The following is a 23,392-nucleotide window of genomic DNA, read 5'->3' as shown; positions in this document are numbered from 1 at the left end:
GAGTTTACTCTGATGTTTACTGATCGTCCAATCACTTGTTAACACTGCAATAAGCCTCGAAATATCAGCCCTATTCATAATATACGGTCTACTATGTTGCAATCTTAAATGTAAAAGCTTCTAAATAATCCATTTTTAATTACAGACGATTGGTTCAGATAGCATGAAAGCCCAGGGTCTTTTCATGCTAGGATGATCTCGATTTTCACCATTCAATTAGATGATATGGTCATATATTTGCCTTATTTACACAGGCTTGAGTAATTAATGTTCTTGATAGTTTAGACTCTACGTTTTTGATTTGATTTCTAGGTTTTTAGAAGCTTCAAAAAATCTTCCAATATATCAAAAATATCGTAATTTTCCGGGATTGACTAATCCCGGGATTTTCAGAATCGGGGTTTCGGGATTGGCATCTCGAACGGTCTGTTAAGATATTAAAATAAGGAAATTTAATATTTTAAATAATTTAGCTTAAATGCTATATATTTTGCCGTCTGCTTAAAAATAACTATTTCTGTATTATTTAAAATATGAAAATTTTTCTTGCTACAAGTTTTGCTACAGAATTATCATATAAATATATATATGGGGGATTTCATGTCAAGTGAATCAACTTTTGAAATCGATATCTTCCGATCGGGATGAAATTTGCACCAAGTTCTATTGGATAGTAATTCAGGCACAAAAGATCGGTGGAGAACTCTTTGAGTTAGAGGGATTCAAAATTTGACATTTTGGCCAAGCAGGTGTTTTTTCTCAGCCACGTAACTTATTACCTATTGTACTTAGCAAAGTGTGTCCCAAATATCTTAGTTAGCTATTTCTTCAATCTTTCGAAAAAAAAAAATTAAAAAACAAGTAAGAAAGTATGGTCGGTCATGCCCGACTATATAATACCCTACACTAAGTAAATGAGCAAAAAAATTGTCTTTTCAAAAACATCAAAAATTAATATTCGTGAGTGATTTTCGGATGTGGGCCTTATATGGATGTTATGACCAATTATGGACCGATCACCATGAAAATAGGTCGTGTGATTTATGTCTATATGAAAGTTATTTATGTTGAATTTTGTGTGTATACCAACATTTTTAAGAGATTTATGCACGTTAAAGTGATTTTTGGAAGCGGGTCTATATGGGAGCTATGACCAATTATGGACCGATCGTAATAAAATTTGATGACATGAATTTTGTATATGGGGGATTTCACGTCAAGTCATTTTGGCCAAACATGTGATTTTTCTCATCCATTACATATTGTTCTTAGCAAAATGTGTCCCAAATAGTTTAGATAGCTATTTCTTCAATCTATCGAAAAAAAAATATTTAAAAAAAATTTTTTTTATATTTTTTTCCGAAATCAAAAACTTTTTGACTTTTACTATCCAAAAGGTCTAACCTTGGTTCACTTGACGTGAAATCCCCCATATATAAAATTTATTTGGAGCGGAATTTGTGGAGATACATATATAAATTAAACATTTATGACCGATAAAGGTAAATTTCGGAAGGACATTTGTATGGGGGCTAGGTAAAATAATGGACCGATTTCAGCCAGTTTCAATAGGCTTGGTCCTTGGTCCTACGTACCAAATTTGATCGAAATATCTTTAAAATTGCGACCTGTACTTTGCGCACAAGGTTTACATGGACAGACAACCAGCCAGCCAGACGGACGGACATCGTTAAATGACTCAGAAAGTAATTCTAAGTCGATCGGTATATTTTAAGGTGGTGTTAGACTAATATTTCTGGGCGTTACAAACATCTGCACAAACGCATTATACCCTCCCCACTATGGTAGGGTATAAAAAATAAAAAAATGTTAAATTTCTTTCCGAAATCAAAAACTTTATTGACTTTTTTTTCCAAAATTGGATCTTTTTTATTTTTTTTTGTTCAAAAGAAAGCTTAGGTCTTTTCTTTGAAGACATTTTTGGTCGCTTAGTGGGATGCGAGTGGGATACCTATCAAAATAAATATTTTGTAACTCCCCCATATATATGGTGCATTTCATGTCAAGTGAACCAACTTTTGAAATCGATGTCTTCCGATCGGGATGAAATTTGCACCAAGGTTAGTTCTATTGGTAACTCAGACACTTCAACAAGATCGATCGAAAACTCTCCGAGTTAGAGGGGGTCAAATTTTGACATTTTGGTCAAGCAGGTGTTTTTTCTTATCCATGTAACTTATTACCTATTGTTCTTAGCAAAATGTGTCCCAAATAGTTTAGATCGCTCTTTCATCAATCTTTCGAAAAAAAAAATTTAAAAAAATAAATAAAAAAATTTTAATATTTTTTTTTCCGAAATCAAAAACTTTTTTGACGGGCCCTTTTTTTCTTCTTAACATAAAGCTTAGCTATTTTCCTTGAACACCTATTTGGTCGCTTAGTGGGATGCGAGTGGGATATCTATCAAAATAAATATTTTGTAACTCAAAACATACAATTTTTGACTTTTTTTTGCAAAATCAAAAACTTTGTTGACTATTTTTTCAAAATGGACCCTTTTTTAATTTTTTTTTTAGCTCAAACAAAAGCTTAGATATTTTCCTTGAAGACCATTTTGGTCGCTTAGTAGGATGTGAGTGGGATATCTATCAAAATAAATATTTTTTAACTCAAGACATATAATTTTTGACTTTTTTTAAAAAAAATTTTTTTAGTCAAAGGAAAGCTCAGGAATGGACATTCCTTTAAGATATTTTAGGTCGCTTAGTGGGTAGCTAGTGGGATATCTATCAAAATAAATATTTTGTAACTCAATACATATAATTTTCACATCCCACTAAGCGACAAAATTGGTCTTAAAGGAAAAGACCTAAGCTTCCTTTTGAGCAAAAAAAAATTTTAAACAAGGGCCCAAATTGGAAAAAAATTTCGATTTTGCAAAAAAATTTAAAAAATTTTATTTCTTGATTTATAAAATATTTATTTTGATAGATATACCACTCGCATCCCACTAAGAGACTAACAATATCTTAAGAGAATGAACCAAAGCTTTCTTTTGACTAAAAAAATTTAAAAAGGGCCCATTTAAAAAAATTCGAATTTGCAAAAAAAAAAGTCAAAAATTGTAAGTCTTGAGTTAAAAAATATTTATTTTGATAGATATCCCACTCGCATCCTACTAAGCGACCAAAAGGGTCTTCAAGGAAAACATCTAAGCTTTTGTTTGAGCTAAAAAAATAAATAAAAAAGGGTCAATTTTGAAAAAAAAGTCAACAAAGTTTTTGATTTTGCGAAAAAAGGTAGGTATCCCACTCGCATCCCACTAAGCGACCAAAGGAAAATATCTAAGCTTTATTTTAAGAAAAAAGGGCCCATTTTAAAAAAAGTCAAAAATGTTTTTGATTTCGGAAAAAAAATATTAAAATTTTTTTTAATATTATTTTTCGAAAGATTGAAGAAAAAGCTATCTAAACTATTTGGGACACATTTTGCTAAGAACAATAGGTAATAAGTTACATGGATAAGAAAAAACACCTGTTTGACCAAAATGTCAAACTTTGAAAATTGTGTCTGAGTTACTATCCAATAGAACTAACCTTGGTGCAAATTTCATCCCGATCGGAAGACATCGATTTCAAAAGTTGGTTCACTTGACATGAAATGCCCCATATATATTAATTTCAAATTCTTTTAATAACTTTACTTATTAAATAATCTGCTTTTTCAATATTGTATAACTATATAGTGATAATCCCTCATAATTACACAAAAAAATTTCATAATTACAGCTAAATTGATATTTAAGTGTTTAGCAACCTTTATATTTATTTATATGTACACATATTAAGGTGGCAATGAGTAATTAACTTGGATTTTTTTAAAAATACTTGGGCAGATTATTTAGTCACTTGATCTAAAACTCACATGCTGAAAATTTAAGCAAAATCAGGTCAGAGTTCAAAATTTTAGGGAATCCTAAAATTAGTTTAAAATAAACGTTTTTTTTTATTGCATATTTTGATTAAACTGGTAAAAATAATTGTCCAATTCACAATTGGTGTCTTATTGTATTATACCCTCAAGCTCTATCCACGTTGCCGTGTCTTTACTTAATCGAGTGGTCTTAGGGAACTACACAAATCTGTCCAAAGTTTGATATCGTTGTCAGTGAACGTGGCATGATTGACGCATTTATAAATACGCAAAAAGTTTATTACCATGTAAGACAAAGATATCCAATGATGTTTAACATCATGTACGAAGTTCGTACTACGAACTCCATATTGTTTTTGCAACAAAACGTAAGTTTACAATATTTTGTGTTTATCATTAGATTTATTAAATATTTTGCAACACATACGTACGCGGTTAATAGCATCATTGAAACTAAGGTAGCCAACAAATTTGATGCTGTCAAATATTTTATGTTATTTAATAAAAAATGTGATTTTTTTAATTTTGATCAGAAGTAAATTATAATTACTCGCAAACTATTATCGATAATTGAATATTTTTTTTTGGTATATTGGTAGGATAATAGTCTTTAAGAAATTGTATGATTTGTCACTGTATCGTTTATACCTGCTGTGTTATTAAATTTTTTCTCAGGTACTATAATTTAGTCAAATTTTTATTTCAGTGGAATATAAGTGCTTAGGGTCAAAAGGTTTTAAACGAAGTTTACTACCAGGAGAATGGCAAAAGTGTTCTCTTTAAGCCCATATATACTTTTTGACCTGTTTGCTGATCACTTTTTTCATTTGAATGAAATTACTCCCTCTTTTTTTCTATTTTTATTTCACCTGTTCATATGATTGACGCAAAGTACAAGTAGCAATTTTGAAGATATTGCGATAAAATTGGTTACAAACATTTTTTCGGCCCGAGGACCTAGCACCCATACAAATGTTCTCCCGAAATTATACTTTATCGGTCGTTAATGGTTAATTTATATAGGCATCTACACAAATTTTTCTCCAAATAAGTTTTATATAAATTATTTTATGATGATCGGTCCATAATTAGTCATAGCTCCCATATAAGGCCCACTTCCAAAAATCACTTTAACGAGCATAAATCTCAGAAAAGTACATGTATAAACATAAAATTCAACGGAAATAACTTTCATAGACATAAATCACACGACCTAATATCATGTCGATCGGTCCATAAGTAGTCATAGCACCCATATAATCCCCGCTTCCGAAAATCACTTTAAAAAGCACAAATTTCTTAAAAATGTTGGTATAACACAGTCTAATTTCATGGCAATCGGTCCATAATAAGTCATAGCTCCGAAAATCCCTTTAACGAGCATAAATCTCTTAAAAATGTTGGTATAAACATAAAATTCATCAGATATAACTTCCATATAGACATAAATCACACGACTTAATATCATTTCGATCGTTCCAAAATCCTCATTTTCATACTAAATATTATAACAAATTAAATGTTCAAATTTAGCTTTAAATTTCTCAACAACTGCTGAACCGATTTTAATAAAATTAAAACTGGAAAAAATTCCTGAAAATATCTGTCAAATATCTAAAAAAAATTCTATAATATCTCTATGTGTTCAAAAGTTATAGAGTTTTGGCCGATGAAAACCCATCCTGAGCCACTGTCTATAATATCTCTATGTGTTCAAAAGTTATAGAGTTTTGGCCGATGAAAACCCATCCTGAGCCACTGTGCGGTTGTCATAAGTAAATTCGTGTGCCCGTTTCGTAATCTTATAGGTACATTTTCTACATTATGTTCTCATCGTTAAAAACTTTAGAAAACCTATAACAGACCTATTTCAATTACTTTGAGATTAAGGCTCTGGGTTTCAGACATTTTGTGTAAGGTCTATAGTGAACATTTACGACAGTGGGAAAGCGGACAGAACCGAAATATTACATTGTTGACTGCTATTTTGTTGTTGTTAAACTACATGGTATAAATAAAACAAAACAAGCTTTAGAACGGCTTTGCCGAATCTTAAATGCCCTCCACCTGCATACATATTTTTTTAGGTTGATATACATATATGGGAGTTATAACCAATTATAGGCCGATCATCACAATTAGGTATAGCGATTGTGGTATATATGGGGATTATTTATGACGAATTTCAACTTAATAGCGATATTTATAAGATATTTATGCTAATTTAACTGATTTTCGGAAGTGAGCTTTATATGGGGGCTATGGTCAAATATGGGCCGATCCACAAAAAATTTAGTGTTGTGATTTATTTTAGCACGAAACTTATTTTTGCTGAATTTTGTATGGATACTGCAATTCTGAAGGCATTTATAGACCATAGAGCCATATTTCGGGAAGAAATTTGTATGGGGGCTAGGAGAAATCATGAACCGATTCTAATAATTTTCACCAGAGTTAGTCCTTTTATTATAAAAATAACTTGTGTGAAGTTTTATGGTATTATCTGCAATATATTTAAACAAATAACCAAAAATACGTGAACATTTTTTTTTTTTAGGTTGTCTCACATTTTGGTTCATAGCTCTGGTTTTACTGAACCGATTTTGCTGATTTTCAATACCAAACTGCTTAGGACAACAATAAACATGTTTTTTGCAAGTCTACCAATTTTGTTTGCGTATTTTGGACGTGAGCTTGTTTTACACTGACACACATACGGACAGACAGACGGGCATGGCTCAATCGACTTAGAATTTCATAAGGATCAAGAAAATATATACTTTATTGGTTCTCAGATGAATATTTCTCAATGTTACACACGCAATGACAAACTTATATATACCCTCATTCATCACTTATGGTGGTGGAGGGTATGAAAAATTACATAACCTGATTTACCGTCTGCTAAAATTCTTCTAGTGTACTCAGATATCATACCATCTCCTATGAATCAATATCTATCAGATTTGGGACACAGAGATGGTGGAAGTTTTTAAGGACGCCTTCTCTTTTTGTCGCAAGATGCCTTAAGTGACTTGACTCAAAGAAATAAATATTTCAACTCAAGGTGCAAAATTCTCATTTAATCTTTTGCTGTCGTTGAGAAAATTATCTACGAGGAATTAGTTGTGATTAGGATGTAATAAGTGTGTAAGAGTACTCTTTCTGCACAGTCATTTATACAAGTTTTCTGAAAATCTTTGATCGTATAGCGAAGAACAAGAAAAACTATTATCTACATCAAGATTTAATAGTGATGGCAGATTACTGTTGGAGTATCTCGCGGGATTGTGAAAATCTATGTATAAAATCTAAAAAATAAATAAAATGTAATAATTCAATAAAATGTTGAAAAATTGTTTTTTTATCCATGTAATTTCTTAAAACGTAGCCTTGAAAAAATAAGTATGCAGTTAGAATCAAGGTATCGAATATACTTAATATCAGTTTTAGTTTTGGTGGCACCAAAATCATTGTAGACCTGTGTTATATTAGAAAATATAGATTTTTGCAAGAGGTTTGTTTGAATGTTAGAATGCTTTGCAAGAAATTCAAAACATAGATATTTACGCCTTTGATCATTACACGCAAAAAAATATATTTTTGTCTATTAAATTTCAAAAATCAGATTTTTTTCCGAAAATTTTACTTTGACCTAATTTTGCTCAAATTTTTACTATGTAACTTTTATGCTAAGTGGTCCAATAATTCGCCTAAATATCGTTTAAATTGCCAAAAAAAAAATTCTTACACATTTCATTGCCACCCTAATGTATATAGAGATACATAATTATCTCAATATGGATTGTAAACCAATACAATCATGTTACGTATGTAAAATTACATCCATATGTAATTATCGAATTTAAATGTTTGTATTTATTTGTAAAATTAATATATTACATAATTTTGAACATTATTAAAAGTAATACACATATTATGCAATTTATTAAAACAAAATATTGAAATATTCATAAGTACAGGCAGAGCAATATTGTTGTAAGACTTTTTATAAAAACAAACAGCAGCACATACATACTTACAATAATGTTTTTATTACAAAATTTAGCATTACTGTTGTTGTCAATATGGATGGTCTGTCCGGTCAGTTATCGATAAAAACAAACTCACGTTTGCAAGCACTTTTGGGCCAAAAATAAACACAGCAACATTAACTCCCCACCAGTGGCCACAATTTAACTACTTATTTTGATACCTATTCTACATCCCTACAATGGCAGCGCAAAAGAAAGTAACGAAAAGTAACGAAAGTTTTCAAAATTTCAAATTCAAATTCATACAACGCAAAAATATTGTAGTGTAATCACATTGTGCTTTGTGTGTGTTTGTGTGATAAACGATTACAACGTGCGCCAAAGAGTTTGACTAAAAAACGAATTTCAATTTTGTTTTTCAATAAAATATTCACTTAAAAAATTATGAATTTTTAAAGTTAACTTTAGATGTTTTTGGTATTTCTTTACAAAATCAACTATGTATTTTGACCATTGTACATTTGTTGAAGAAATTTCACCAAATTGCTCAATTTTTTTGAGTTAAGTTGTGCCTTTTTTCACGTTAAGTTTTCATTAAAAATTCCAAGTGCATTGTTTAGTAACATTGTTGCTGTTTGCGTTTAGTTTTTTAAATAATAATACACTCCCTCGTTTGGCTGCTCTGTTGTTGCGATATGTTACAAGGGGTTTCAATAATTATGTAATACAAATGTCCAAATTAACTTTTGGTTGTATTTTATGTCGTATTTCATATCCCTGTTTTTTTAGCATCATTATCATTCAGTTGTGAATAGAAACAGTCACTGATTATGGAACTAAATTGCTCTCCAATAATGTTTAAGATCATACAGTGGACAAGGAAAAGCTTGATTGTATAAACGCCCAAAGTCTTTGTAGGAATCGAACCCGCAACCCTCACACTAATAGTGCAGCACATTATCATTTTGGTATATCGTTACTGAAACTTTGTTGCCACAGCTGGTTTTGCATTTAGTCAAGTGTGAAAAGAACAAAAATCAACTGAATTGTTTAATGAGGCAAAGTATTTGAAAAATGATAGTGATTTAGTAAAAAGTCTTATTCTTATTTTAGTAAAAAGCTATTAATGTGGCTTACCAAACCACGTAAAGTAAATTTTTATAAATCTTTTTCCGTTAAAAGGTACCCAGCTAAAATTTACACTGCAAAGTAATGAGTTAAAATGCTAATATAACTACTCTTTACCACTTATACATTGGCATTTTAACTCATTATTTTAACATGGTGATGTTATAGGAGGCAGGTACTTACATCGTTCTCTTACAAATAGGGACTTTAATAAAAGTTCTATTACAAATTGTCTTCAAAAATTATTTTTCACTTAAATCGTAAGAAATTTAAAAATTGTGATTTAATTATGAATTTCTTAAAAAAGTAACATATGTATATTACTATGTAAATATACATCTGCTAAAATAACAGTCACTACCAAACTACTTCGAAGTAATGCAGACGGTATGAAGTAGTCATTGAAAAGTAAGTTGTCTAGTTATTGCAAGTCATTACCAAGTTTTTGCTGGATAAATATCATATATGTATGCATTTCAAACAAAATAAACATTTTTAAAATTAGTTTCAAAAGAAACAAGTAAGAAAGTATGGTCGGTCAAGCCCGACCATATAATACCCTACACTAAGTAAAAGAGCAAAAACATTTTTCTTTTAAAATTTTAATAATTTATATTTTTGAGTGATTTTCGGAAGTGGACCTTATATGGGAGCTATGACCAATTATGGACCGATCACCATGAAATTAGGTCGTGTAATTTATGCCTATGTGAAAGTTTACTATGTTGAATTTTGTGAGTATTTATGCGGGGGCTATGACTAATTATGGACCGATCGGAACAAAATTTGGTGACATGAATTTTGTATATATAAAACTTATTTGGAGCGCAATTTGTGGAGATACATTTATAATTTAAACATTTATGACCGATAAAGTCCAATTTCGAGAGGACATTTGTATGGGGGCTAGGTGAAATAATGGACCGATTTCAGCCAGTTTCAACAAGCTTGGTCCTTGGTCCGAAAAAATAATATGCACCAAATTTGATCGAAATATCTTCAAAATTGCGACCTGTACTCTGCGCACAAGGACGGGCGGGCATCGTTTAATCGACTCAGAAAGTGATTCTAAGTCGATCGGTATACTTTAAGGTGGGTGTTAGACTAATATTTTTGGGCGTTACAAACATCTGCATAAATGCATAATACCCATCCCACTATGGTGGTGTAGGGTATAAATATTTATGATGTTTTGAAGTTGTAACTTTCAGAATACCGTTAATTCGCTAATACGAAATGATCGAGAAAAACTGTGGACTCCAACAAAAAAAATTTGTATATGATATAAAACCTGTATATTTTTTTATCAACCATCAAAAAAGATTTTGTCATTCCATAATTATCGATTAATCGAATAAAAAAATTAAAAACTTTTATTCGAATAAAAAAAACATGAATAATTGACAACTCTACTGATTCACCAGTGAAGACTAGATATAGAATTTTAGCATAATTTTTAACACATTCACTCACAAATATCAGTTTTCCAACCATACGTCCATACATCTGAGGCAGCTACATATATATTTGAGGAGATGACATATAAGGGAAACAAAATTGATGAACTGTACAATTTTCCTATGGAATATTTTTTTGAATAGCTTCAGCAGGCATGGAAGTGAATCATAGGTGGTGTTATTGAACAATTTCCTGGTGAGAAAGTGCAAAACATGCTATTATAATCCTTGTTCCATAATCTCTTCATGCCGACCACTATCTTGAAAGATTTGAAAATGTTTTTGTCTTATGCTTTGTGCAGCGTGTCCAGACCTAAAAGGTCGAATTGGTTTGTGTCGTAAAAGATTTGTGTCGTCTTCTTCTGCACGATTTATGGGATATGAGTGTTTGGTAGTGGAGGAGATATAGATCCTCCACATGTGATAAAGGTATCGAATGCTGAACCCAAAAATTCTGTTCAGCCTGCACCTAAAATATACATTTTCTATATAATGTTATGCCTCCATCTAGCCTTGTGATCTTATGTAACTTAACCAACACGGTTTATTAATTGTAGGTTTGTAAATATTTTAAAATTTTAAGACCGTACAACCGGGCAGTAATGTTTTTAAAGAAATTTTAATTTCTTTTACTAAAACTTGTCCCTCTCTCTCTTTCTTATTTCACACCCTGTGGCATTTCCTAACATCCCTTGAATATTTAATTTCAAGGTGCGTAAATATAAAATACATACAAATTTATAAATCAAATTGTATGTATAAACAAGTATTTGCAGTTTAATTATATTTAATTGTATTTTTGCAGACATGCATAATCATGTTGAGCTGAATACGATATGAAAAACATCGAAATAAAAAAATCGAAAATTGTTGCACGCTCCATGTGACGATGGATGGTTTTGCCTGCACATAAAAGAAAAAGCTAATAAAAAGAATAATAATATATTTTTAATAGTCAATCATCAAAGAATGGCAATTAATGTATGGCAAGTCATGTGCTGAAGCATTTAAACCTTAATTGGCTTTTATTAGGAATAGAGAATGCTAATATTCTAAGATATCAAGATAAGGCTCATGAGATGTTGACCTCAACTGACCTCCCCTCAACTGTCCTCCTCTTTTGTTTACATTTAAAATTCAATTGCTGATACTTTTTATTTTGGAATCGAATTTCATTTACTAATGATTCCAAGTGCCAACTTATGAACTGCATGAGTGACACCTTATTTGGCTCGATTTTATAATCGTTTGTGTTGTTTTTTTTGTGGAAACTTTCACTTGAAGCGATTTTTCATTAAACTGAAACTTTGTTAGTATTAATTTATTTGTATGCATGTATTTGGCTTCCGGCGATAATTCCTATTAAAGAAAACAAATGATTAATTTTATAAGGAAAGCTACCTTTGTCAAAATTCTTTAGGGCAACAATTGAATGTGATAAAAGCTGAACAATCTAAACATTTTTACAAAAGTGGTTCCCAACTGAGTTTATCTTTATACAAACCCAGGGTCCATATCACAAATTAGCCTTGAGTGTAAACAATTGGACAAACAGTTGAAGGAGCAGATATATAGACCTTGGAATGCTACTAGTTGTCAAGTCAAGGTAAAATTGTCGTCAGTGTCATTAGAATTTGGTTTAAATTGGAGCGGAGAAAACTGTATCTATCACATAAGTGTGTCATTAAACTGTAAGGTCTGCAAAGGTTTAAAAATTGGAAAAAGTTAGGGTATTTTAACAAATTTCGGCCAAAATACTGAGCAAAAGTTACATTGTCGAAAAAATATTTGAATATAAAGTAGTAATCCAATAAAATTTTAAACGAAATGAAATATATTAAAATGCACATTAAATAACCTTTCCCATACTTAATATGTTGAAAGTAAAATATCAAAAAAAGGTCTGCAAACATATCTATTTCCCAGAGTTTTATGAGATTTTTGTTCTAACTTCTAAATATAGGCAACACATTAAAAATAGTACTGACTTGTATTATTTTAGATGACTTTAAAATCCAATAATCATTCTTGCAACAGATTGTATGTTGTCTTTATTATAATGCGCAATTTGTATTCAATTGTCATTATGTTAAACAGAATTTCTACGAATCTTCATTCGGGTGTTCTACATAATAAAAGCCACCTCAATAAATCGTCCTATATGGCAATAAACTTTTGTACTCGTAGTATGATCGCAACAAAACCAGCATATCCTATACATGAACATGAATGCTGATGTTTTATAAGATCACAACATTCTGGGCTTTAACAATTTTAAAACAATGCAACAATTGTGGGACATTAAAAGGGTCATTTCAATAAAATATATGTAGCAAATTTGATTATGCATTTTAGACTAAAATAATATTAGCATCAATCTTCTATCATGAATGCTAGATTATTTACCAATTTTCGTGGCCATTTTTCATCGGCCGCTCAATGAAACTATTTCTAACCAACATAATATTCACATTATTTTTATTCTTTAAATAACATCTTGTTTTTTGTAATTTTTCTTTTCAATTACAATTAAAATAAATAAATATTTACAATAAATTATATAACAATCATAATGATCGCATTTGTACAACTAAAATAAACAACACCTAATCAACTCAATCCCCATATTGCGTAAGATTGGGCTGACATTTCGTGTTTCTGTTTCTTTTAAACAAATCTTTGGAAATTTGCTCTGTTTTGTTTTGTTTTTTTTCTGGTCAACTTAAGACTAAAATAATAAATTAGTTTTCGTATCAAACACAGAGTGTAGAGGGGGGGGATTAAGGTCATAAATATTTAGATAAGCGTCGTTTAGGAGTCGTTTAACGTCTGTTCTGACCAGCAAAAGCCATATCTTGAGCATCGCCATGATTCTCTTGGGAGGAGGAACGGGCCCAGCCATGAGGATCCCAAGCAGGGGCAGCATGTTCCAAATGTTCAATATGCTCAACATGATGAGGAATTTCCAAATGATGGTCCAAGTGATGATCCAAATGATGATCGACATGGTGATCCACATGATGATCGAAATGATGGGGTACAATGTGTTCGATGTGGTGGGGAACAATGTGTTCAACATGATGGGGTACAATATGTTCGATGTGTTCGTGATGAGGATAGTGAACGACTTCGTAGTTAACAATCTAAGACAAGGAAAAAGCATTCATTTTATGCACAAATTGTAATTAAAAAGCAGCATTTATGCCTACCTTGGGTTTGGCAATTTTGAAAACCACCAAAGCACCAGATAAAACCAAAGAGAGCAGACCCAAAGTCATGGCTTTCCAGGTTTTCAAAGCAATCAAGGCAAGAGCAAGTGGCACCAAAACAGCTGTCTTCAATTTAAGACCAATCAAGAAGGGTAATACAGCTTTGCGCATAAAACCACGACCTAAAAATACAAACACAACACTTGTCACATATCTTCCAACTTTCATGCTTAACCATCACTTACCTTGTTCACGTTCAGCCAAAGGTACAACAGCACCTTTAGTCAAAGCATTGTTCAACAAGAAACCAGGAACCATGGCACGTGCCTCAGCAGATTGGAAGTATTCGGGAGCCTTAATGCGCAAAGCATGTGTGGCCAAGAAGTTATCGATTTCTTGGAACATTCTTTCCTGAGAATCCATGGCACGTTGTTGTGTACCCTCAACAATTTTGCCCGTACGTACAATTGACAATTTATCAGTAATGGAAATTTCATCTTGTCTCAAAGCTTCGTTGAACCATCTCATGGCTTTAGGTTGCACACAGCTGGTGCTGAAATCCTTAAGACATGAATGATACATGTCAAAAGCCAAATCGGTGGCAGATTGTTGGGGAGCTTGGGCTAAAGCTCCAGTGGCTGCTAAAGCCACCACAAAAAGAACAGCAAATCTATTCATCCTTTATTTTTATTTTCAAATCCTGTTTCGTTCAAAGTGCTGAATGCAGTTTAAATGACGGCGTATCTAGTTGTGTGTTGGTGTACCCTCGGACTGGCCAACTGAATATGTAAATATTTATTGTGGTAACTGTGGTTTTTATACGACCATTTCTTTATCAATAATAATTAAATGGTTTCTGTTTTTTTTTTTTTGTTTTCTGTAGTTGGTTTTCTATGCTCACAATTTGTGTTGTGTTTATTTGAGTGCATGTGAGAAGGGATTTGAATCAAATCGATTTTGATTTGTAGTGTCTTGTTGTCACTTGGCTTTAACTGACTTTTCTTTCTTTTGTTGTTGAAATTTGGCTTTGATTTTTGTTTGTATCACTTTATTCTCTCTCTCCCGAGTCGAGTCTTCTGTACGTTCTCTCTGTTTTGATTATTTTTGGTAGTTGTTTTTGTACCGTTATACAATAATTTCACTTGATCGTGTTTGGCTTTAGAATTACTTCATTCCCATGTCTGTGCTTAAAATTCATGTACACGAGTATGTATGTGTTTGTGTATCTACCCAATTGGCCAGCGAAGTACATACTCTACAGAATTTTAAGTTAACCTAGGTACGAATTTTATTTATGATCATTTGTTTTTGTGAAGTTGGTAAATATTTAAATGTTTGTGTATATGAAAAAAGAGAGTTTTGAATATTAGTTTGGAGGATAATAGGCGACTTTGTAGAGCTTTAAAGATTCAATTCTTATGAACATGTCAGATCACCTTAGATGATATCAAGGGAAAATATGTTTTGCAGGAAAGTTAAAATGTGTAAACGGTCTGTCCAATATGGACTTGTCATACATCCATCCTTGATCCATACATAGCTTTGCAGAACATTTATCTACTATTCCTCTATTATTTTGGTATAACTGAGGAGAGTTGAATTTCAACTATGGAATGATTTAGGAAGTCAACAATCGCTCCTTATTCCTGTAAGACATTTTTGCAATTCACAATCGGTGTCGTAGCGTTGTATCGTTGTATGTCGTAATTTTTTTTATTAATATTTTGTTTTTGTTCCGAACAAATTTACACCGATTGTGAATTGGACAATTGTATTATTCACTGGATCTACATCATGTTAATTCGTCTAATGCGTTTTTATAGTGTCATCATTAATTGATTTTATCTTGAGAGAATACTATACAGGCTTTGGTGTGTATCGCTAGTCAATATCGCCAAGTTTCTCCCGATACTGTTTAATAAGATTGGAATCAGTTTGACGGCAGACCTTTGTACGACCAAGTTGGGATTTGTTGAAAATATTTAACAATTTTAGTTCGCACTTTTTTCTCGTCACTCATTTTAATCAGATTAACAACAAATGAACATAATTGACATTAAACATAATAACTGACATACTTTTCAAAGGTTACATGATCAAAAAAAAAAATCAAAATAATACTTGTGTTAAAGTTTAAAGGAAAAACGTGTGTTAAGGTTTTTTCGATCTCACTCCTTAAATAATTGAAATAAAGGTTATCGGAGTGTTAAGAACGTAAGAAATATTTTTGAAGACCATCTTTAAAAATAACGTAACAAGGATGATTTGGAAAATATTGATAAAGTCTGAAAAGTCATCAAGTCTTTATGACAGAATGTCAATAATGACAGCAGGCAAAAGTATGAATCAATGATGTCGTTGGACCAATATTCTTTTGTGTGTGCATTAGCATAGAAACGTATTAAAGGAAAGAGACGAACACATAAGTAGAAATAGGAATATGTCTGTTCAGATGAAGACAATACTACACAATTGTTCTAGTATTTGACATGACAGAATGCTTTTCTGAAGATATCACATCGAAAAGGTAAATCAGATGTAGGCATGAAACCAAAATGTTCCTTTTTATCATTCAGATAATGATAAAAACAGGTGATAACAGGACGATATCATTTACCATTTTCTACTATTCAAAAGAATATTCTAAAACCAAACACATATTTCAGATCTATTTTAAATATCTTGACAGCGCCCACACACGTCTTGATGAATCTAATATGCTTTCTATAACATTGTAAATACCATACACATTCATTACTTTACTTCAAGGGTATTTACAAATAACTTATTTGAAGTTTAAATTGTTTCACCAAAAAATGTCTCTTTTCCTGGCTGTTATTTAATCATTGTTCCATCATATATTTTCTTATATTGTCACGATTTTGTATGTATATTTTTGTTTGTGGAATATCTGGAATGTTGCAGCATTTTTTATGGATTTTTTTTCTTTTAATTTAGTGGATATAGTCAAGTTCATTTTAAAACAGTAAAATTGTGATTAAAATTTTGTCGCTCTGTAGTGATATAATTAGTGGCATGTCTACCATGTGACTTTAGATGAATACGAACCCAAGTTGTAAATGTAGAATTATATATTCTTACATAAATACCTACAGTGGTTGACAATGTAAACTTTTACAAATATCCAATTAATAGGTCACAATCCAAAAAAGATGCTTAAGAAATTTGTATTTTTTTAGTATTTGACAACAAGCTATAAAAACATAATCAATTAAATTTGATGTAATTTCCCATAGGTTTACTATGGGATTGAGATTCGGCGATTGGACAGGAAAGCAGAAAAATACATTAATGATTAAATACAATTTCGGGTATGTGGCCGCCGTGGTTAGCACGTACTTGGTGTAACCTAGAAGTCCATAGTCGCACACTCTTAGCAATAAATCAGGCTGTATTTCGGAAATAACGCGTCGAATATTCGCTTACAAGCGCTTGACCGTTTTTTATTTATCTGCTTAGATCTTGTCATCTTATTTTACGAAATTTTATCAGGATTGCGGGATTCCGGGTGGACATTTGTATGGGGGATAGGTGATATCATTCACAAATATTGCCCATTTTCAAAACCATCAGAGAGTATGGAGCCCTACCTAGACGGGCATAACTAGATTGTCTTAGAATATCATAAGGACCCAGAATATATCGCACACCCAGTTCAAAAGTGACACAACTCAAAATTTTAATTTTTCAGATATCGAAAATAACTATATACCAATTGAAACATAATGAAAGACAATGTTTTTTTAGCCACAGTTAACAACAACAGAATACACTGATATCTTTTATATAGATAAACAAGTGTATTGTGCATAGTTTAAGCGTAAATTCATTTTTCGGGTTTATATAACCCGACAAATTAATTTTGAGTTGTGTCACTTTTTAAGTGAGTTTTGCGTGTTTGAAATGAATATTTCGATATGTTTCCAAAGGCGCTAGAAGAGATTAATAGAAAAACAAAAAGGAGATTATTTGGTTCTTCTTAAAAAATACACTATTTGAAAATTTGTGAAGATTTGTAGAAAGTTAAAAGCACTATAACTAGCGCGAAAAGTTTAAATTGACATCACTGATGGTGTTTAACGAATAAATAATGTTTCTATGAAACCAAATCAAAAAGGAAAATCCCATTCATGTTTCATTAAAATTATACGCTTATATACAATTTCCTTTTAATTTTGCAATTATTGCGAAAACCATTTAATGGCTAAAGGTATAATTTGCATAAATTTTAAACCGATTTCATATGATTAATAATGTTTTCAATTCCACTAATAAATGGTTGTTTAGTTTAGTACGCAATTAGAGTGTCCCAAAAACCGGTTTAACTGAAAAGTGTGTTTTTAAAAAACTGATTTCGGTTTTGTCATTCTAAAAGTACTTTTAACCGGTCTATTTAAATTTATTTTTATAGACATTTTCGTTAAGGAAAAAAGTGTAATGAAACATATTGTGTAATTGAAAAATAAATAAATTCTTACTCACAATTTTATCTTTTTTTAAATATTTTTTTCAAAATTATAAAACAAATAATAGCACCAACATTTTGGCTTAAATTCCATATGTAATTTCTTTCCTATCATAAAAACCATAAATTTGGTTTACAATTTGCATAATTGGGGTATTCACATGGTCTGCTATTAGTCGTATTATCATAATGTCCTAATATATTATAATAGTTGTTGTTGTGTTTTAAACAAAAAAAGTATTATCAAAAAGTTATAAGTATTATTTTATGACAAAACAATAAACATAGTTCAAATAGTGTTACTAGTTTAGAAGTTTTTTGTTTGAAACACAACAAAAAATATATTAGGACAATATGACCAAATAGTAGAACATGTGAATACCCCAAATGTGTTTACATTTACCATCAAATACTAATATAAAAATGTAATCTTTATTGTTTTGCCATCCTGTTTCAGTTTGGTTGGCGCTAATAAGATATATGTTAAGAATTGTGTACTAAATCCTTCCTAATTTTACATTTCTTAATATTTAAGGCGTCTAACTTTACGCAATTATTTTATATCTTTTACGAAACATTGTCAAATGCTAAAGTTTTCTAAAAAATAAATTAATATTTTTATTTATTTTATTTTAACCGTCTTAAAAAACCAAAAAGTTAAAGAAACCCGAAACAAAGATGAAAAAACCGTTTGACCGGATTTCGGTACGCTAACCATAATATAGTACGAATTCTAAATAAATAAAAGTTTATTTATATCTTACGTAATTCAATCGTAAATACCCTACTTTAAATATAACTCTCTTTCAACATTTGTTCCCAGTTCAAGGTCAACTAAAAACATTAGAGGGGCGTGGTCGAAAGCAATTTATCATTCATTTCTCTTGCCTAGAAAATGTATGCCACAAATACCATAAATAGTTGTAATGAAAATGAAACTTTATTTATTTGTTTTATTTTCATTTCATGTGCTTATTTAGAAGTTCATTGATAAATTATAATAGAAATAGAAAAAGAAATAGCAATATGCTTACATATCTGTTGGGTGCGTAAAATGTCTATTAAATAAATGAATGTAACATGTTTGGCCAACATTTATGTGAACACACTACCTCATTTTCCCAACATGGGGAATGGGTGCGTGTCCATTTGAATACATTATTCCCACTGCCTTATAGATTTCCATACTCGTTGAAATACCTAACATGAATATGTAGATTTAGTTTATTGGTATTTTGCGGGCTCTTATGGTTTTATTTCACATTCACATTTATCGATTATTGGCAGTTAACAATAATAACGTCGAAATAATATACACCGCAAAACTGTTATTGTTACCACAGCTACAAATACCAAAATTCGGTAAAGAAGTAATCATATTTTAGATGCAGGTGGGGAGATGTAAAATTAACTAGAAAAACTGAATGAATCTTTATGTAACAAGATTATCCTAGAACCTCATTTCAGATAAGGTATATCTTGATAAGAATTATTGATTTTGAGTTTGAGATTCTACTAAAAGGAAAAATCCTGATGCTATACGAGTTAATAATAAATTAACACACGTTTTTCCTTAAAACTTTTAACCCAATTATTATTTTGATTTTCTTTGATCAAGTTACCTTTGAAAAGTATGTCAGTTATTATGTTTAATGACAATTATGTTCAGTTGTTGTTAATCTGATTAAAATGAGTGACGTGAAAAAAGTGCGTACTAAAATAATTAAATATTTTCAACAAAACCCAACTTGGTCCAAAAAAAGGTTGGTCAAACAATCAAAGGTTTGCCGTCAAACTGTTTCCAATTAAACAGTATCGGGAGAACTTGTTCGTTGATAGAAAACCTGGTTCAGGTAGAAGGAATGGTCCACATGCTGTTTCTTAAGCCAATAAATAGAAAGCTTTTTCAAAAGAGCTCCCAACTCATCCAGTAGGAAAGCAGTCCGGTTAGTTCAGTACTCCGATTATAAAAGTACTAAAAGTTAAAGCCAATGCAGGTTAATAACATACAAGGCTCAAAAAGTTCCTGGCAGGAACTCCGCTAAAAATTTAGAGACCAAAAACAGAGCACGGAAATTGAAGTAAAATTTTATAAAAAAATATATGTATGTACCTGCTGCATAATAGATAACGAAACGTTTTGTTGTTGTTGATGCTCGAGGGAATGTTGTAGAAAAGTTTAGGAACCAAAAACAAAAAACTGTCCTAATAAGTTCTTGGTATGGAAAGCAATATGCAGTTGAGGCAAAAGAAGCCAAACATTTTTTACAAAGGGCTCTATAAATACCGAAATTTACATCAAGCTATGTTTACAAAAGAGGATGCTACCATTCATAAGACTTCTTAATGTGTTGTCCACTTATTTTTGTTCTGATTTGGCAGCCTGTCATTATGGTAAGCAAGGTCTTGAGTGTTACAAGAACAATAATGTGGTATTTGTACCAAGAGAAACAAATCCTCAAACTGCCCGGAGCTAAGGCCAGTGGAGAGATATTGGACTCAAAGAAGAAGAGCACAAAAAAGGTGTCCAAAAGTGTGGTAGACTTTAAACGGAGATGCACTACCTGTTCGAACAAAGTGACAGAAAACACTTAATCTTCGGGACTATATAACATTTGTATATGATCCGAAAAGAGAACCTAATGCAAAAGCTTAAGTGGACCTAGTCGCCTCCAGACTTATAAAAACTTTTCCAATTTTAAAAAAAATGTTGGTTTCAGTAAAAAATTATAATAAGGCAAAGCACCGATTCTCAAAAATGCATCATGTTGTATAGCCCTATATCATATTTAAATACATACAAAGTTATTTTGCTATCACACGGTAAATAACGTCTCAGTAGGGTTTTTTCTAAAAAATCTCAGTTTTTGGAACACATTTTCCACGTTTTAGGAATTTTGGTATTTAAAAATAGAAAGTGTCAAAAATTGTAACGCTATTGATTTAAGGACATTTTGATCTACACTATTTCCAATTTCTGATGTATTATCTTTAACCGTTGAAATTTTAAATTAATTCAAACTTTATATTTTTGTTCATGAAAAAAATTCCTATATTATGGGTTCTTAAAAAATGTGTGCTTAACAAAACGTACAACACTAGTATAAAACGAAAAAAAAATTATATAATTTCAATGTGTAATTTCTTTATATATTAAATCAGGATTAAAAACATTCATTTAACATATTATCGTTAAAAAAAGCATAAAAAACATACCTTTTAATTTAGCTTTTAACAAAAGGTTCTTTTTCCGATATTAAAATGGTTTTATATTAAACATCCTTAACATTTAATGTGGTGACTTATGGCAGTTAGATGTATCTAATGATCAGTAAGAAACTTATTACCTTTTCCAGATTCATGCAGTATTTTAAGGGGGCGAAATAAATAAAACTCATTTTCCCAAAAATTTTAAATGTGCGAAAAAGTACCTTTTATTCTGCGGCTCCTCATGTATGTTAAGATTTACTGTGTGAGTTTCAGGAAGCAGTACATCACTGAATGCCAATCAGAAGAGACCAGAGCGTTTAGGTGGTATTTACCACCTCCACCCCCTGGATCCGCACATGAGCTATAGGGAATGTGTGGTTGGCATCGAACATCTGTACGTTCTGCAAGTACATGCGAAAGTATATTCTGGGAGTAACGACATAGTAGCATATCACAGCTTCTAACGTCTAAAGAGTGTGACGAATTTTTTAAGCAAAGCCAAATGGGCTATATGACGAATTTTAATATCGAATAATTTTTCCATATTTGCACAGAAAAAACAGATTCGTAGTAGCACTTGTAATAGAAAGTCAGTTGATATAGAATAATTTCGGTTGAAGAAACCAAAGTTTTGATACTCCTTCTAAAATTTTGTAGCCACAACTGTAAAATTCGTTCACTAGGGCAAAATCATTCGATTAGTAGTAGTTGTTACTACGAATCAGTTTTCTCTGTGTGGTGTTAATACAAATCAATCAAACAACCCGTATGTGGACATTTATTATGACTTTTAAATTAATAATAATTAATTATAATGGTTTATCGTATATTCTAGGATATCTGATGGTTTGTAGCGATGTAAACAATTAAGAAATTATAGCAAGTTTTTTGAAAATTATTCCCTTAAGTTGGTCATTCCATTTGTAATTTCCACATCATTCATTTGCAACCCTATAAAGTATATTTATTCTGGATTATTGTAGATAGCGCAGTCGATATAGCCATGTTTGTCTGTCTGTGGAAATCAACTTTCCGAAGGCCTCAAATAAATTTCATCAATATATCCGCTATTGTTTAACTTAGGTTTCTATTTAAAATCGAGAAAACCGGCCCACAAATAACTGATATGTAAGCCTCGATTTTTCACCTATTTTCACACAATTTTTTTTACCAAAAGTACATTTTAATATTTTTCTTAAAGTAAACTTTGGTAAAGGGTGTATAAAATTCGGTACAGCCTAATAAGCACTCTTACTTGTTTATTTTACTACGATTGAGTTAGCAAAGCGCAACGGGTTAAGCTATTTGAAATAAAAAAAGAAAATAGTTTGTAACTTCTCAATTTACCTACTTATCAGTGTTGCCACTTCATGTGTAATTACACATATTGTGTGTAATTTTAACTTGGATGTGTAACCCATGTGTAATTGAGTGAATGTGTAATTCATGTGTAATTTTAAATTCCAATTATATCCAAAATATATTGTCAATGTATGTCTTTTATCTATATTTTGGATTTTAATTGAATGAATGAATGAATTATGGATAGTTCAGATTTCAAATAAATACAAATCCAGTATCTCTAAATGTATTCATATTTATTATATTGTACTCTCTTGTTACTCAGTATAATGGAATTATATGTACTCTCCCGGTGGCCGAAATTCGAAAACAATATTGTTACGTTTTAACCTTTTCAAAACGCTGGTTTATTTCCTTTAAATAAACCGGATACTTTTGATTGCAAATAAAAGCCGTTTAGTCGTTTGAATTGAATTGTAACAACTCTTTATTTCTTTAAAATGTACAACAACAACAGAATTAAATAGCCACTCAATGTTTTTTATACACGTTTATAAATTCTCAGAATTACAGACACAATTTATAATGTACACGAATTTACTTTGAAAACACAACACACTTTAAGGCACTTAGATGATGTTTATTCGAAAAGCGTCTCTGATAAACTCACTAACGACTGCAACCTCTGCCACTATTTATAACACTGCATTA

At 31.1% G+C, this 23,392-nt stretch overlaps 1 protein-coding gene across 1 annotated transcript; it reads right to left on the bottom strand.

Moving 5' to 3' along the window:
- Positions 1–13,290: 13,290 nt before the first annotated feature.
- Positions 13,291–14,436, bottom strand: Osi18 (DUF1676 domain-containing protein Osi18). Its single transcript, XM_065506004.1, has 3 exons — positions 13,929–14,436; positions 13,684–13,865; positions 13,291–13,617 (listed from the first exon to the last, which is right to left on the bottom strand). The coding sequence occupies exons 1-3, from the start codon at positions 14,359–14,361 to the stop codon at positions 13,297–13,299; spliced, it is 936 nt and encodes a 311-aa protein (XP_065362076.1). The 5' UTR covers positions 14,362–14,436; the 3' UTR covers positions 13,291–13,296.
- Between the last annotated feature and the right edge of the window lie 8,956 nt (positions 14,437–23,392).

The sequence above is a fragment of the Calliphora vicina genome, chromosome 1 (assembly GCF_958450345.1).
Source record: "Calliphora vicina chromosome 1, idCalVici1.1, whole genome shotgun sequence".
NCBI lineage: Eukaryota > Metazoa > Arthropoda > Insecta > Diptera > Calliphoridae > Calliphora > Calliphora vicina.
The sequence above is the reverse complement of the archived record's forward strand: the minus strand, read 5'-3'. Positions and strand labels throughout refer to the sequence as shown.